We start from the raw sequence: 15,546 nt of genomic DNA, 5'->3' as shown, positions 1-15,546 counted from the left end.
TAGTGAAGTTCTAGTGATTCAAGAACAATGCTTCGAAATTGGTTCATATAAAAAGAACTTGAGAACTCCGAGAATTTGAGTAGTATGAAGCGAGTGTTTTTGCCTACAATTTTCACTCATGAATTACACGAATTTATAGTAACTTTAAACATAAAGACTAAATCCACTCACGAGTAGGCATAGGCTATGAAACATAAAAAGTTGAAGCCTGAGTAGGGTCATGATAAGCGGTGTTGCATAAGCCGTAGCTAGATTTCAGAGTCACTTGTACGTTAAGTAATTAAAAAAAAATATTGAGTAGTATGGTTGTCAATAATGGGTAGAATTGGTGAATGTTACACGTGTGTAAAGTGATACTTAAACCAGCCTATGACGGTCGTCAGGTCCGTAAATGCCTAGACTTCCATATTCTTCTTCATCTTTGATGATATATAATAATAAAAAAATAAAAACCCTTATCCGCACCCCAATGGTGCATAGGGCACTGCGTCATATAAACGCAGTGTTATCTCGATCGTTTACACATGAAGGAAAGATGATCAGTCCTCCGCTTCAGGTACCAGTCCAGGATAATATTGAATAAATATGACAGTGAAAAAATCACTTCTATTTATTTTACCCCCCTTGGGAATCGAACCCGTCGATTCGAACAAATCGAATCGTCCACCTCCGTAGTATAATGGTCAGCACGCTCGGCTACCGTTCTGGAGGTCCCGGGTTTGATGATATATACAATAATAAAATAATATCAGTTGATAATATGCATACTCGAACATTTAATAATATGGTCTTGATGAGCAACGAATTGAGGACAACACTTCCTTAGCGTGTCGGAGCCGATGCAGGTAGGTGTAACCAAAACTACATAATCTTCATAAGCAGTGATTATTTAACACCTTGACTCAAATTTGACGATGATATTTAAAGAGGATATCCTGAAGAGTAATAAATTTATCATGGATATAAACTATTAAAAACGGCACTTTTAATATCAGTTATCCTGTACCGTTCAAACATTTTAGATGTTGTAGAAATAATTAAATTTTAACATTTTTTGTTTTAAACCTAGTAACAAAAATTCACAGTGGCATATAACATAATTGTAAAGTGCTACCTCTTTTTTTAAATTACCTAACTTCCGAGTCACTCTGAAATCTGGTTACGGCTTATGCAACACAGCTTATCATGTTCCTACTTAGGCTCCAAAGTTTTATAGCCTTTTCCTACTTGTGTGCTTAAAATTACTAAGATTTCATGTACCTCATTCATGAGTGAAAGTTCTATAGTATAAATTTTTCTACTAGACTACAAATCAAGTATATAACAAAAAAAATATTTCTATGAAAGAATACATTTTTTTAGTAAAATACTAATTATAAACTTTTGCTTAGGTAAAAAAAGAAACAAAAATTATGTACATATAATATAAAACAAAAAGAAACTCATTTTCTATGAAAAAAAAACTATCTAGGTCAAGGATTATACCCATTTATTAATATAAGTAAATACTTATAGGTTAACGACTGAAGTACCTACCTGCAAGCAATGGGTCATTAACATTATAATGTGATTTATTACTACTTTATTCGGCTTATCTTCAATAGTATCTCAGATGAAGCAATCATATTTTGGCGAATATTCTTTTTCGTAGGTTGATCAATAAATTATTGATTAGAAAGATAGGTAAAAAAAGGCTTGATTAATAATAATGATAGTAGGATTCGTATTCATAAACATCGTACATATAAGGACCTACATAATTACAAATATAAATATAAAACAAAGGCCAATTGTTAAAAGAGGCTTTACGATCAATTCTTAAGGAGATCTCAAATGTTCAAATTCAGAACGCGACCGGCCGCTCTATGTGCCAAACGTGTTTCCACGCACTTTTTTAAAAGAATAAATATTGGAATTAGATTTTTTAGAATAAACATGTATTGAAAAATATTTTTATTATTTTACTCTTTTTTTTAGAACCATATATTTATTTCGGAGAAAAACTTATTTTTTCAGTACAAAAACGTTGTTTTAAGCAAAAAAATCAATTACGATGTCACCTTTGTCAAAAGTAAATTAGTTGCGATTTATCGTGTATTGGATCTTGACAACCATTTTCATGTTTTGCTTGATAACTGCCAAAGTATTTAGTAACAGTGTGAAACTTTGACTTCGAAAATTGGTGAGGAATCGAAAAAACTAAATAAATAAAAATATCATGCACTTTCAAAACAATAATGTGCGCCAAAACGATGTATGATAGAAGTTCGAATAGTCTATATAAGGAAAGAATGAAAAGCTTAGTCAAGCATTATCGATAAAATTAAGAAAGGTGTATTCAGATGGTTTGGGCATGTGAATCGAATGAGTAAAGAAAGAATGGTAAAAACAAATATATGATGCGAATGTGGTTGGTAATAAAAGCAAAGGCAGACCGAGGAAAGACTGGTATTATCAAGTATTTCAAATATTTGAAAGTGGTCAGGTCAAGAGTCGGAATAATCGGCGAGTATGTATGAGGAGATGCATGAATATGAAAGAGAAGAATAATGTTTGTAAAAGCAGGTTGGTATGGCGTTCCATTTTCCCTGCCTACCCTTGCAGAGAAGCAAGATGATGATAAGTTGTTTAGTTAGCAGCAGTACTGAATCTTCTTCTTCTTCATGAGCTCTCGGACCTCCACTGCTGGATATAGGCCTCTTCCCCTTCTTTCCATTTCCTCCGGTTGGTTGCTGCTTGCAGACAGTTTTAATCCCCCACAGCGACTATGTCATCGGACCATCTCGGCTGTCCAAACTTAAAACACAGTACTTTTTTTGCATTTTTGGATTAAGTAGAATCTACTTAGTCCAAAAATGCAAAAAAACGTAGTACAAAAAAATGTCCCTTACTGTGTTTTGAGTTTGGACAGCCGATCTCTTTTGGGGTCTTCGTTTAAATGCCAAACTCCTTCCAAATCAAATAAAATGATCCCGAATTCCAGTATCAGTACTTTAATATATATTTTTTGAAATATTCAGAATGCAGATACTTCTATACTAATATACATATTAAAGTGTACGTATCAATATCAGTATTCCTGCATTATGTCCAGTCCAGTGCCTACATGTTTCAATGTGGAACAGTTAGGCTTTGTATTACTTTAGTTTGGGTCACTTAGTGATTATTGACTCATTTGGCAAACTCTTTGGAGTAACGTTACTCGAGAATCACATATGTTATACATATCGCTCACTCCTTTCAAGAACGTCATAAATCAAAAATCGTCAATTTTCAGTTGTGCGTGTTTTCCGAATGCCCAGAAAATGTACTATATCCCAACAAAAGTGGCATATTTTTAACTTAATATTTACCCGCTACAGGGCAGAAAACGTTGTTTTTGCACTTTGAAGAAAAGGTATTGTTTAATTATTTTTTTTAAATACTAAATATTTTTCAAATGGAGAAAAAACTTTCAGGTTTTACCTAAAAATATCTGTTGCACATTTACTTTAATACATTGTGTTATATTTTCAAACTTTAAAAACGTTCTCCTGAAAAATCAAGTTTTTTGACTTATGACGTTCTTGAAAGGAGTGAGCGATATATATTATCTTATGTACCGAATGTAGCTATTATGTGACCGATAGTCATTTCAGAGACGTGCGACATACTTATTTGCGTTTGATTTAAACGGTTATACGAGTACTTAATCGACCTTATAATAATGACACTAATACAATATAATATATGAAATAAAATACTATTATTTTTATTATGACATACGCCGTGGAGTAGCTGAGTAGACGGTCGACTCCAAAATTGGTGTCCCAGGTTCGATTCGATTGACAATTGAAAAATAAAGTCTGGGTATTTGTGATGTATTTTTCACATTTATCTTCACTATCTAACACTAGAGGCTTTGCGGGTTGTTGTTTTTGTTTTTTTTTTTAAATCATGATACAAAATAAAAATTACATTTTTTTTTCTTAATTCACGATAAACTGCAATTCAAGCTGTCATCGGGCTCTTAATTTAAGTTTTACGTCGAAACAATACATATTAAGAACTTATATATTACATTTATGACAAAAATCATATACCTGGATTGGAAACTACCAATAGTATCACTTATTTATATCCACTGATAAAAAAATTGAAGAAAACAAAAGAAATCAAGCAATATAAGAATCGGGTATATAAATGTCATATTTCAGAAACACACATTGTGTGTTTCTTTAATATTTTGAATTGATGACTTTCTTTCGTTTATAGAAGCTAAAATTTTAATAACTTATTCATAATTAATAAAAATAAAAATTAATACATTTATTTTCAGCGATAGTTCATTAAAATGCAAGATAGAGGGTCGACGAGGTGTGGGTAAAAGACAGACGGGATACGATACAATTTAATATAAAACTATATAAGTATATGGTAAATGTCCGCCTCCGTAGTGTAATGGTCAGCGCGCTCGGCTACCGTACTGGAGGTCCCGGGTTCGATTCCCAAGGAGCGTCAAATAAATATAAGTGATTTTTTCACTCTAATATTTATTCAACACAACCCTGGACTGGTACCTGAAGCGGAGGGCTGATCACCTTTCCTTCATGTGTTAATGATCAAGATAACACTGCGTTTATATGATGCAGTGCCCTATGCACCATTGGGGTGCGGATAAGGTTTGAATAATTTGGTAAATTTAGGATTTCTGGAACAAATCCAAATTTTAAGATTGAATAAGAAATAAAGCCGAGAGACCAGTTACAGAAATTACGTGACATGGGCGAAGTTCTGTGGATTACACCTTTCTCGGCCAAATGATGCATAATGTTTGGGGTGTTGCCGGGACGTGGTCGTACGTGTTATGCAGAATGCATTTCTGGGGGGATTCCTAACGTATTGAAATTCCGGACGCGTGAATAGAAGTTATATATCGTATTTTGCATTCTTGTAATCCAGAAAGTACAGTTTTAACAATTGAGGATTGTGTTGTAACAGAGAGGAGAACGATTTCTCAGTTTGACTTTGTCGCGGAGCCATAGCTCGGCTTAAAAATTTAAATTTCTGAAATGTGCACATACTGAAATATACACGGATAATTAATCCATACAAAAGCTTGACAGGACTAAAAGATTTGATAATAATCTCTAATAAGAGTTGGAATTTAATTGTCCTTTGCGTTGACTATGTTATGCTTCTTGCCGATAATAAACAAGAAGAAAAATGTTTATAAATTTAATGTTACATTTGTTTATTTTTTTTTTCAGAATTAACTTCGTGTCTATTGTTATACAGTCAAGTTTGAATGTTGACAAAACCTACATTGACGCATGTTAGATTCATATTCCGAATCATTTCATATACTAGGAAGTGCCTGGAAATCATTTAAAAAAATTGCACTTATTTTGACGTTATACCATATTTAATGTTTTCCGTGTTTTAATTATTTGGAAAATTAAAACTAATGTATTCCTAGTACCTACATAGTGAGGCTATATTTAGAATTTAAATAACATTTCTTAAACGGAAAATAAGGTAAGAACTTTTTTTAAATGGCATTGGTACCTACCTATATTTTGAATTTAGAGCAGTCTTATGTGTAGATTTTCTATGACTGCATTTAAAAACCGGACTTAGAGCTGCATGACTTGGAAAACTGATAAAACTTGACAAAACTAAAAATATGTATTCTGATTTATTAAATGTTTAGGAAATAGGCACTTGTAAGTAATAATAATAATAATAATCATAATTGATCAATCAAAATCCTTCTCCTTCCTGCTAAATCTATTATCTTATATCGTACCCTTTTTTTCAATCTCTGAATGTTTTTTTAATAGTTTTATAACAAAAACGTGGAATTGTTTGATAGGCTTTTTTAGCGTAACTATTTTTTGTTAATGTAATGTAATGTTTATTAATGTAAATGTAACTATTGTTTATTAAATGTTTTTTTTATATGTAAGCTGTACAATTCCCGAATAAATAAAATAAAATAAAGTAAAAATTAAATAAATAAATAAAAGCGAGTTGATATTGGATCCACTCGATTATTGACCTAAAACGTGTCGAAATATTAAAGTAACACGCGACGTGGATGAGTACCGCTTCCACAATATGTACGATAATAGTACCAATTGATATATTGTATGTGGGGGCTTATTTCAAACCAAGCTACAATAAAAAAATACGTTGTGATAGTCTTTTAAAGAAAAAAATTCTGTTACTTTGTCCAAAAAAGAAACATAATATTTTTTTAAATAAATAACAAAACGAAGTTTTTGTTCTTGGGCAACAAAGGCAACTCGGGCCCTTTATATATATAAATAACGCTATATTAATCAGCCGAATTTATTATTTTTATTATTATAACACATATTCAGATTAGTCAGCACTGTGTGTAATTCTATCTAGGCTCTAATTATTTAACAAACGTAATTTATGCCTTCAAAAAATAAGCTCGATGTATTTCTTCACACACATATGTACCAAAAATGGAAAACAATCAATTGTATTTTTAAAATCCCTAAATTACGTTTTTTTCATCTTCTTTTTCTTATATTAGAATTGAAGAAGACGTCCAACTATCTTTCCATCTCTTTGGTGGTCTTCCGGGAAGGCGGTAAACCCGGTGGTATCTCGTTAGCCGCAATATATGGGATTCTCAATTCATCCATAAATTTTGCGTAATGGTTAAATTAATCCTAAATGGAGTTAAACACTTAACAGATTAACTGTTGGTAAAATGTTGTCGGGCGGTTTTTTTTTATCAACCCCGACCCAAATAAGTATTCTAATTAGGGTAGTATACTAATCACAGGTAACTGCAAACCCAACTCCGATCTGTACAGGGTTTTTTGGCGTGTCGCGCTGTATCAAAAGTAAGCAAATATTAAGCTCTTATTAAGTGTCTCCCGCTCTCTACCAACAGTATGTAAATGACGTTATTAAGCATTTCTCGCGAACAATGTGTTAAGAGAACGATATATTCATCCATAGAATAAGTATCTAACACTAATATGATCGAAAGAAAGTTTGGTTCAGAATAAATAATCATAAGTTTCAGGGAAAATCAAAAGTGAATTCCAAACCTGCCATACACATTATCATTTTTTTATGTATTAGGTTATAAGGTAGGTACATATCTTATAAAGGTGGAGACTGACCGGAGCATTTCAACGTGACACGTTACGATGCGAGCATTCAGGCAGTCAGTACATCGAGCCGAGCGCTCCATCCATAGTTTCGGATGCTCGGTGATGCTCGCCGCGAGCGATGTTACGACGTTATGTTACGACGAAATACTCCGATCACTCTCCTCCTTAAGGCTTTTTAAGATATCTAGGCTTGCTTAAATTGTATTATAGCTTGGTTTGAAATTAAACTCCAAGTATGTTCATTTTTGTTATAACTACCCACTGCCGATAGTATGAAGGATAACACATTATTTCAAAACATGTCGGCCATCGAACTCGAAGTGAAAACTCAAGATAAATATGTCTCAACAAAGACAAACGTCTTTTGTACGAGGGGAATATAGAAGGCTAGGCAAGGGCTTCCAACGTGGTATTGGCTGGCTTAAGTGAACACTTCATACTCTGTGTTACTTCGATTCTGTTGAGACATCTAATATATCTTGATATAAATGATTATGGCTTAAATTCAGTGTCTGAGTGTAATAATGACATAAATAAATAAAACATTGCTGAAAATATTTTGTATGTATACAAAACACTTATTAAGTAATTCTTCTCCGTGTGTATTATACTTCAATCAATTGTGTCAACTTTTTTTACTTTAAATTTTTCTTCTATTTATGTAAGGGATGAAACAGACAAATAACAATTGTAATAATAAAAACTTCTCAATAGTATCCTCTTTCTTTTTTTTAATTGCTGACCAATTTTCAAATAAATAATAATGTAACACCGATTTTGCATTCAAAAAATAAGTTTTTCTTCGCCATAATCAAATGGTTTTGAAAAGAAAAGAGTTATTGAAAAGTAAGGAGTTTAAAATTATGAAAATATGTTTCTAAATATATTCTAAAAAACAAAAAAATATTTAGTATATATAATTTTTTTATTTGAATTCTGTGTTTGGGAATAACGACTTTAGGGATGCGTTTGAAAAATCCTTTTAGATATAAATCAATCGTTAAACATCACTCAAGAATACGACCATAAAATCGTTTTATTTTTTCTCCTCGATGACGGTAAAACATATTTAAATAATTCTTTATTTGCTCTGAATTCCAACAGTTTTATAATATTATGATTGTGCATATCTGTTTCTTCGTTAGATAATAATATTATGAATGCTTTCACACATAGCAAGAATTGCGTACGTGCACCAAAGTTATCGAGAAAAAATATTATTTTAAAACAGATTTATTGAATTGATGCTGTTTAGAAATCTGTAATGGAAAAGGAATAGTGAATTCTTGTAATGTGACAATGCCCGTTATAGCAAGTGGTTGCATGAGGAAGTACTATTATTTATTATATTTCCACTTAAATTGCGATTATTTATACAAAACTTCTAGTTGCTGTTGTTGATCTCGCGGCGGAAATGGAAAAGTTTATTACCGTGTTCCCGCATAAATTTAGCAATACATGTTTTTCATAGCAGCTTTCCTTGATAACACTTACTAACAGGTACTACTGGCTAACCATCGCCCGATTCATAGGAGTAAGCAGAGAGGATAGATTGCCATAACCTTTGCAAACATTTTTCGCCTTTTTTAAATTCATGCATAGCCGACGATTGTTCAGACTTCTGACGTGTCCTGAAGTGTTTGATCATGCCAAGTTTTCACTAGATTCGCCTCTATCATTCGTTCCGCATGTGCAAAACATCTCAACATACCTTTTTAAATGTTATCATTAATAATCCTACTAACTTATCTTAGCTTTGCCCTTATTCCTTATTTCACCATTCGAACGTCTATCCTACATCGCTTTGCGCAAAACCGTCTGAGTGATCGCATTTCGACTGCGTTCAGTCTACTTTAATCCTTCTTTTGACAATGTCATGCTTCATTTCCATACATTAGGGTTGTTATGAGGACGGCGTTGTGCACTGCTAGTTTAGGTTCTACAATTAGGCTTTTGTTTCCTACAACTTATTTCAGTGCTCCATTCACTCTGTTCCTAGCATTCGCTCTCCTTTCAATATCATTATCAATCTTTCTATCCCTTGAAAATGCACACTCTATCACGAATCTATTTTATTTGTGAATTTCGTGCAACTTTTTGTAGGTACATGTGGGGAACAGTGTAAGACATATTCCGTACATAAACTGAACTTCTCATATCTCGACATACAATTTAACATTTTTTGATAAATAATATATTTTTAATGGTGATATTTATAGCTTTAGCTATAATATTTTCATGAAGAGTGTGAGAACGTAAAAATAATTACATTTTTCTTATGTAAGGTACTCGCATAATGGTGTTAATAGCAAGCGATGATTATAATTTTTGCGATACAATGGATAATTTCTATGAGTAAAAATCTTTCTCTTTTTAGCTACTCACACAATATTGCTTAATTCCAATGAAACAAGCTTGTTACTTCGGAATTAAATAGTAATTTTGTTGTTCTGAGATAACCGCAAAAAGTTGACAGGAAGAAAGAAAATAAAAATATGCTACCTACCTGTATATAAAACGAAGATTATATGTATGTTCAAAATAAGTTTATGATATCCGTAAATTTGTTCATAATATTGTGCCAATATTTCGGATTATTTCTCAAAAGAGTTGGTGAAAATTTTCAAAAATTTAATGGAATAGTGATTCATGAATGGATTATTTGCGTTACACAATGATACTAAAATAAGGCGCGTGGTTACGTATATTAAGGCCCAGCATTCGTCAAGTCGAAACTTGATTTTTTTCTAAATCCAGGTAACATTTTACGTAATTGATTTTTTCTTAAAACACCGATTTTGCATTGAAAAGGTTTTCTTCGAAATAATTTTATGGTTTTGAAAAAAAAAATTGTTGAAATGTTAGGAGTTACAAAAAATATTTTAAAAAAAATTCTGTTAATATTCTAAAAAACAAAAAAATGCACTCTTTAAAAAATACGGCCGTGGAAAGACATGTCGCTCATTCCTTTCAAGAACGTCATAAATCAAAATTCGTCAATTTTCAGTTGTGCGTGTTTTCGGAATGCCCAGAAAATGTACTATATCCCTGCAAAAGCGGCATATTTTTATCTTAATATTTACCCGCTACAGGGCAGAAAGTGTTGTTTTTGCATTTTGAAAAAAAGGTATTGTTTAATTATTTTTTTTAAATATACTAAATATTTTTCAAATGTAGAAAAAACCTTCAGTTTTTCCTAAAAAGATCTGTTGCACAGTAAAAAGTTCAGTAAGTGGCTTGATATTTATTTTTAATACATTGTATTATATTTTTAAACTTTTAAAACGTTCTCCTGAAAAATCAAGTTTTTTGATTTTTGACGTTCTTGAAAGGAGTGAGCGATGTGACCTCCCTGATGGTCTCCGATGGAATGAATGCGACTGTTTTTTTCTTCACTGATTCTACATTTAATAGTTCCTGACTAGACACGAGTTAACACTTAGAAGTAACTGCGATATACGCATAGACTCCACATAGAAAATTATGTTATGTTCACAACCAGTATTAAGGAAAAATCAAAGCAAACACTTTCGTAGGGAAAGTGGCAAGTTAAAAACCCTACGCGAAATCTAAGGGTTCATAATGCGACTTAATGAATGCTGGACCTTAATATAAAGATGTAAGCGATATTAGTGTCGTGTTTTCGTTTCAAGCGGTCTTTCCAAGTGACCCCCGTATCGAACAATATAAAAGACCTTTTACATCCAAAGAATATAAAGCTATCTAGATTTATCATTTTATACTTATGATATACATGCTTCGCGCAACATCATGATTTTACAGTATTGACCTAAATACAAAAATTATTTATTGACTTTTCACGTAAAAAATGTAATCCAATAAATCATGCCCGCATAATAATATGTATTATAATAAACTACCATTTATCCTAATTTGATTTTTATATTCAATAAATGCTTGGTAAATTGTATTTTATTAATTCAACATTTTACAAAATTATAAAAATAAGGAACACATCAGTTATTTCCGATAAGTAATAGATGAATTTTATTAAAAATAATTATACATATTTATGTTTTAGATTCGTCGATTAAAATAAAGATTATAAATATTATATTAAACTAAAGTTTCTTATTTCACATAATAGTGATGCAATAATTCATGCAACCATTTCTAAATATTTCGATTAACTTATTTTTTCTTAATCATTGAAATTTAATATTATAGATGGTCATTGTCAGTATTCTCTGAACATATAACAGATAACAACCAAATCGTTTAAGTACTACTACAACTACCATCACACCGTCTCTCCGCAGGGGTAGGCAGAGAGGATGGACCGCCACACTTTTCTGTCCTGACATACACTCCTAGTTTCCTTCACATCCAATCAACATTCCCTCCGATCACGTAGACTTTTGACACCACCATATTTTAGGTTCTTGATTTTAGATTGATCTGGTCGTGCCAAGTCTTTTTCGGTCGTCCTCGTTCTTTTCTCAAAACATTTCGTAAAATGACAGATTGACTTCGAGTAACATTAGAGTAACATATTCTATGGCTATTATCCGTTATGTTAAAAAACAATTGTATAGTAATATGTAGACCCAGATAAGTATGACCAGGAAACAGTGAATATGCAAATAATAGTTTTTAATAGCCATGTTCAGAAACCAAAAACTTCCTGGGCGTAAAAGTAGGTAGTCATTTGCAAATTTAGCGGTAATGGTAAATCCAATGTATGAAAATATGTAGATATATGAGCTTACGACGTGTCATGTTAATATCTTTAATGCTCAGCCGGTGTAACAGTGGCCCACTTAATTAATTATTCGTAAAGAAAAAACGGTGTCTGAAACACACGAAGAAAACTAATAAGCACTCAAAATCAGTTCTCCATATATCATCAGATTGGTCAATCCGGCAACACAAAGGCATTTTAACAAACTATTGGCAGGGTGAGGTCAGAAATGGCTAATTTTGGCTTCGGATCACGATCTGCGAGACGATCCATTGTATTTACATTGTACCGTTTCAGTAAAAAGGACGCGAAGGTGACGAAAATAAATATACGTAGGTACTTGCGCTATTGTTCCTGCGATGATTTGCATGCGTGCTTGTACTCTGCGCTTATTTAGGTTCCAACATCCGAATGTGGCTGTTCTGTTTCGCGAATTGAAAACAAAATTCGAAATTCAAAACACCCGCGTACTTCCATACGAACGCTTTTCTAGAAGAAAAGTGTTTTTCTATGGATTCGAGAATTTTTCAAACTCGTTTTAACTTCTTTCGATTTTTATCGAGTTCCTGTTCGTGTTAGATTTAACAGCCGTCGCATTGCGTTAGTTTAATGCACTTTGTTATGAACGTGATATTAACTGGCGTGGAAAATAGCATTGAGGTAGTACATTAAATTTGACGTAACACACGAGTTTGTTTGCCGCGAATTTGTTACAACAAAACTCGCCGGTATCGCGGCAGTTCGCGTTTACTATCATTCCGGCGCGAGTCGTTTTTTAGCTCCGATTTCTTAGTTTCCTCGGGCAGTTAATTTCGAGTGATTGTGTTCTATCTAAATTAATCCTAACTAGTTTATTATGTAATAATCTAATGGTTCAAAAACTGATTTCTGACCGCAAAGCTAAAGTTAACAATAATAAATATCTACAAGTTTGTAATACGTCATAAATGGTGGTTTGTTTTTCTGATCTGTAAAATTATCGAAAAATCTGTCACAATGGATGATAGGTATTTAGGATTGACTGAGTACAAAAGAAATAAGTTGAGAAAGTTCTTTTCCACTAGTTGGATTTCCGATGGATACAATTTGCAGGTAAATCTTATTTTTAAATAATTTTATCAGTTATTGAAGGATATGTCCGAACATATCGCTCACTCCTTTCAACAACATCGTATATCAAAAATCGTAAATTTTCAGTTGTGCATGTTTTGGCATATTTTTACCTTAATATTTACCCCCTACAGGGCAGAAAGTGTTGTTTTTGCACTGTGAAGAAAAGATATTGTTTAATTATTTTTTTAAATGTGCTAAATATTTTTCAAATGGAGAAAAAACATTTAGGTTTTACCTAAAAAGATCTGTTGCACAGTAAAAAGTTCAATGAATGACTATATTTATTTTGAATACATTTTACTATATTTTTAAACTTTAAAAACTATCTCCAGAAAAATCAAGTTTTTTGATTTATGACATTGTTGAAAGGAGTGAGCGATATGTTTTCAGGAGAAACGAGAAAAATAGAACGTCAAAAAGAAAAAAATCAATTCAGCGATTGACAAAATATAGAAAAAAATCAATACACATATAAACACCAGAAAAAAACCTTAAATACATTGAAATAATTTTTTGCGACACAATTTTTTTTAAATTTATCTGTAATTTTGTACTTTGTTTTAAGAAGTTAAAATTATTTACTTACACGTGTTTGGCTGGAGTTATTATTATTTTAAATTATACGTAAACACTGAAAAATTAATATACACAATTTAATACACTTTAAAAAAATAAATTCTTAAATTAGTTATTAAAAAAATCAGAAAGAAAATTAGTTAGTATCAAACGCCATTCTAAATCTTGATACAACTTTATTTATAAATTCATCTTTGATTCAATAAAATTCATTTTTAGTGTCTTTTTTTCCTTAAACAAAACAATTCAGGGTTGCAATGATGAAAAAAATACCGCAACCAAATAACATCTAATTTCACGAGTAAACAGTCCATCATTTCAAATGTGGTTTTTATTTATTTGGATTGTACATTTTTAAAAGTAACATTATACAGTTATTAGTGAGATAAAAGTTACCAAAAAATTATTCCCTAAAATTATTTTCAAAGAATGAATAATTTACTACAAATCCCCTTTTGCAAATCCAGACTCGCGCAAAGAGTCACGTTTTTCATAGCTCCAAAACTGTTTAATTCATTCCACAAAGACTATATTATGTTAGACGTTAATTACTTAAGTTTGTTTCGGTTTAAAATTTTGCTTAAATTATTTATTGAAAAAACAGATTAAAGTTCCTTTTTCTTTTAGAGTTATCTATATCGTATATGCAACGTTCTTAGATCCTTCCGTATACCGGTAAGGTTTTTTTGATACATTTGTGAACTATAGCTAATTGTTGCGCCATCAGTTGAAGAATTGGTGAAATATTTATTAAGCTTATTCCTTTAAATTGACATCTCATCCGTAGGGCGATTAATCCAGTGACCGATTTAAGAAATAATATTAACATTGTTATTCATATTTACACTATTTTGCTACGAGTTTCCTATTCTGAGAAGAGGCGAGGGCAAGTAAACAAGCTTCGAGATATCTCGTAGTTTGAAGTCAACGTGTAAATTTACTTTATCACTTCCTTTATGTTCGAATTTTGAATTCACCCTATTTCGTAATTTAGTACCAACAAAATGGCGCAAAGTTTATTCCTTGGTGAGTAACTGGGTTAGTTGGGTAGGTAGGTACCTTCATTATTAGTTAATAATATTCAATGCGCTATTATGACTCAATGAGTTCCTACGCAGTACTATAAGGCAATGGTCGGCAACCAGTAGCCCGCGGGCGTCTTGGTGAGGTTGCACCTGCAAGGGTCTCGCGATTGATGATTCAGCGGTTTGTTGATTTCAAAAAGATCTCCCGTTAGACAAGGGTTTTGAAGACCCCATACGCATTAGATATCGATAATGTACCAAGCGATTTGCAAATTGATACCACACTGAAAGTTAAAATACTAACTTGGTGGATATCTATGGGAGTTTGCATTCTGAAAACTGCAAGGAGTTCACTCAGCAAATAATTTTTATAGTCCACATTACAATTTATGTAGATCGAATAGTTTATTTTATATTTTCCTTCAAGTCAGTTGATTATCGTTATTGCTTTTTTCTACTCTCTTTATCTCCTCTTATATCCTTTATTTATTATTATTACAATGTATTTTAGTTGTAAAACCCAAAATCACTCGTAAACGAGTGGGGGCTTAAATAAAACTCATCAAATAATTACTTTGTTTGGTAGTACATATATTTGTCAGCAAACTTTTTCAATTCAGAATTATCGAAAAAACAAACACCGTTCTTGGTTATTAGATTTACATTTAAATGCACATTTAAATGCAAAATGCAAGCTAACATTGAAAAAAAGCTTCCAAATCAAATGCAATCACAAAAAGGCATTAATATTATTAAATACAATAAATGTCATAGAAATATGTATACAATTCTTTTTTACGTGTTGTGTCAGATCCCCTCGACGTTGACTATCTCTTGTGAGAAAGTGTCCCTATTTTGGGCAGTCCGAAACAGCTCCTAGATGCTCTGTACTCCTGTCCACTCGTATATACTTATTATGGAGCCAGGAGATCCACCTTCTTCCGGCACCTCTTCGACCCTCGGTCTTACCCTTGATGATCAATTGCGATAA

At 32.0% G+C, this 15,546-nt stretch overlaps 1 protein-coding gene across 1 annotated transcript in view; it reads left to right on the top strand.

The window, feature by feature from the left end:
* Positions 1-12,231: 12,231 nt before the first annotated feature.
* The window catches only part of LOC148300725 (uncharacterized), a 127,761-nt gene continuing 124,446 nt past the window's right edge, over positions 12,232-15,546 (top strand). The window contains exon 1 of the mRNA XM_088274363.1: positions 12,232-12,933. Coding sequence (XP_088130489.1) covers positions 12,838-12,933 — 96 coding nt within the window. The 5' untranslated portion in view covers positions 12,232-12,837. The remainder of the gene's footprint in view (positions 12,934-15,546) is intronic.

This window comes from Brachycentrus maculatus, unplaced genomic scaffold (genome assembly GCF_059751285.1).
Source record: "Brachycentrus maculatus isolate JH-2025_06_01 unplaced genomic scaffold, ASM5975128v1 h1tg000660l, whole genome shotgun sequence".
In the NCBI taxonomy this organism is placed as follows: domain Eukaryota; kingdom Metazoa; phylum Arthropoda; class Insecta; order Trichoptera; family Brachycentridae; genus Brachycentrus; species Brachycentrus maculatus.
This window is presented reverse-complemented; position numbering and strand designations above follow the sequence as displayed.